The sequence below is a fragment of the Cebus imitator genome, unplaced genomic scaffold (genome assembly GCF_001604975.1).
Source record: "Cebus imitator isolate Cc_AM_T3 unplaced genomic scaffold, Cebus_imitator-1.0 Scaffold216, whole genome shotgun sequence".
NCBI lineage: Eukaryota > Metazoa > Chordata > Mammalia > Primates > Cebidae > Cebus > Cebus imitator.
Window position 1 is genome coordinate 3,471,832 of NW_016107531.1, and position 2,953 is coordinate 3,474,784.

Here is a 2,953-nt window from a genome sequence, read left to right on the forward strand (position 1 = left end):
AAAAAAAAAAAAAAAAAAAAAAAAAAAAAAAAGAAAACCTATAAATTAAATAACATTAGGAGAAAAGCAGAACAGATAATTTATTCTCTACAACAATAACATTTTATATAGACAAAGACAAAACCAATTGGTGTGATATAAAATGTCAAGGCTTAAGTTATAATTTTCTATAGCAGTGCCTAAGTTAATAATCAAAATAAACTGTATTTATAATACAAAAACTCACCTTAACATTGATTTAAATTATCTTAAACCATGTACTTTGTTGGAAACAGATTCATTTATTTACACCTATTAGTTTATTTACAGAATAGTAGTGGTTCACAGAATTTAAAACCTGAAAATCATTTCTTTACCTGGTTATGATAAGCCGATCCAAATTGATTCTCTGTTGCTTCGCAATCCAAGCTGTACGATACAACTTTTCAGCTGTCTTAAGTACATCTGCATTGAGCCTCTGAATGAGCTGTTTCTCTGAGTTTACATATAAGCGCTCCTGCTTGAGGTGATGAGCCAGAGTATGAATATCTAGCTTCACCATCTTCAATGTGGGAAAGGTTCAAAAGCTGATCACTAAAAGTAAAAAGACAAATATTTAAAATTTATGTCACTTAAGTTATTTTCTAAAATCAAAACGGATAGGAGAACAGATTAAGAATTTGGTTATATTTGGCCAGGCGTAGTGGCTCATGCCTGTAATTCCAACACTTTGGGAGGCCCAAGGCGGGCAGATCACAAGGTCAAGAGATAAAGACCATCCTGGCCAACATGGTGAAACCTCGTCTCTACTAAAATAAATAAAATTAGCAGGGCATGGTGGTGCGAGCCTATAGTTCCAGCTACTCAGGAGGCTGAGACGGGAATCGCTTGAACCCAGGAGGCAGAGGTTGCACTGAGCCGAGATCGCATCACTGCACTCCAGCCTGGTAAGAGAACAAAACTGGAGACTCCATCTCAAAAATAATAATAATAATAATTAGGTTATGTTTGATACCACTTTTAACTCTAATTTTCAAATAATCTTTATGTTTTTATTACAAAAGTATTATAGTTTTGGTATAGAAAAACTGGCAAATACAGGTAAGCAAAAAGAAAACAAAGTTTACTGCTAAGGCCACAGCTCAGAGATAGTTGTTGTATATCCCGTGTATATCCTCAAATCCAATGCCTGTTAACCCCAGAGTTATCCTTTACTGTGCTCTTTCAAATCACAATCAAAATATCCTGTCGATTCTATCTTCAAAATATTTCTAAAATCTGACTACTTATTCCCACCTCCATTGCTAATCATATCAATTCTCACTAGGTCTATAACCACCACAGCCTAAGTGATCTCCCTGCTTCCTCTCTGGTACTTCTAGAGTCTGTTCTCTACATAATGTGAATTAAACTTAAGTCAGATCACTTTATTCCCCTACTAGAAACCATCCAAAGGCTTTAATTCATGATAGAATGAAATCTGAAGGTACTACATGATCTACCCCTGGCTACTTCTCCAATTTCCTCTCCTACAATCCTACCCTAGTTCACACAGCTCCAGACACATCTGCCTTCTTGCTGTCCCTTGAACAGGCCAAGCATGTCCCTCTCTCAAAGTGTCCACATTTGCTGACCTCCCTGTCCAGAAGGTTATTCTTCCAGATAGCTGCAAGGCTAATGCCTTCATTCCATTCAGATTTCTCGACTCAAATATCTATTTAGAAAGGTCTTCTCAGACAATTCCTTCTAAAATAGAAAATATAACTTCCTAATGCCTCTTCTGGCCTTTTAAAAAAGCAATGCCCCTATCTAGCATTATATTACAGATATCTACCTGCATGTTAATCATGCTTATTATGAGCCTTCCCCACCAGAAGGTAAGTGCCAACAGGGCCAAGCTTTGTTTGTTTTATTCACTCACAGCTGTAATTTCAGGGACTAAGAGAAGGCCTGGTTCACAGCAAGAGTTGAATAAATATTTGCCAAAGGGATAAATGAAATCTCACTACTCTTGTTTATCTAGTAGCTAAACAAACTGATACAAATATCACACATATTTTAAAGCATTATTATTTAAGCTATGCCCTTGAACCTAGAATTTGTGCCAGATCACAAATGTGAAATCAACAATAGAAATACCTGTGGCACAGATAACAGAACATAATACTGTGTGTGCAGGCAGGGGACAGTCATCAAGTTAGCAAAAAATTTCTTGGTCAGGTATGGTGGCTCATGCCTGTAATCCCAGCATTTTGGGAGGTCAAGGCGGGTGGCTCATTTGAGGTAAGGAGTTCGAGACCAGCCTGGCCAACATGGTGAGACCCTGTCTCTACTAAATATACAAAAATTCAGCTGGGCACGGTGGCTCACGCCTGTAATCCCGGCACTTTGGGAGGCCGAGGCAGGCGGATCACGAGGTCAGGAGTTCAAGACCAGACTGGCCAACATGGTGAAATCCTGTCTCTACTAAAAAATACAAAAATTAGCTGGGCATGGTGGCTCGTGCCTGTAATCCCAGCTACTTGGGAGGCTGAGGTAGGAGAATTGCTTGAACCGGGACCCGGGAGGTGGAGGCTGCAGTGAGCCGAGATCGCGCCACTGCACTCCAGCCTGGACAACAGAGTGAGACTCTGTCTCAAAAAAAAGAAGAAGAAAAGAAACAGATTTAGCCATTTAAAATTTTGAAGCTGGGCGTGGTAGCTCATGCCTGTAATCCCAAACTTTGGGAGGCTGAGGTGGGTGGATCACCTGAGATCAGGAGTTCAAGACCAGCTTGGGCAACATAGTGAAACTCCATCTCCACTAAAAATACAAAAAATTAGCTGGGCATGGTAGAAGGTGCCTGTAATCCTAGTTACTTGGGAGGCTGAAGCAGGGGAATCACTTGAACCCGGGAGGTGGAGGCTGCAGTGAGCCGAGGTCACACCATCGCACTCCAGACTGGGCACCAAGAATGAGACTCCATCTCAAAAAA

The 2,953-nt window shown here is 40.1% G+C and overlaps 1 protein-coding gene across 11 annotated transcripts in view; it reads right to left on the reverse strand.

Annotated features, from left to right (window-relative positions):
• Positions 1 to 2,953, reverse strand: part of GAPVD1 (GTPase activating protein and VPS9 domains 1) — a 108,382-nt gene that overhangs the window by 70,542 nt on the left and 34,887 nt on the right. For 10 of the 11 annotated variants that reach the window (XM_017549149.1, XM_037745942.1, XM_017549155.1 and 7 more), the window contains exon 2: positions 357 to 573. In XM_017549149.1, the coding sequence (XP_017404638.1) occupies positions 357 to 541 (185 nt within the window). In that variant the 5' untranslated portion in view covers positions 542 to 573. Of the gene's footprint in view, positions 1 to 356; positions 574 to 994; positions 997 to 2,953 lie in introns of all 11 variants that reach the window. The other variant, XM_017549148.1, reaches the window with a different exon arrangement.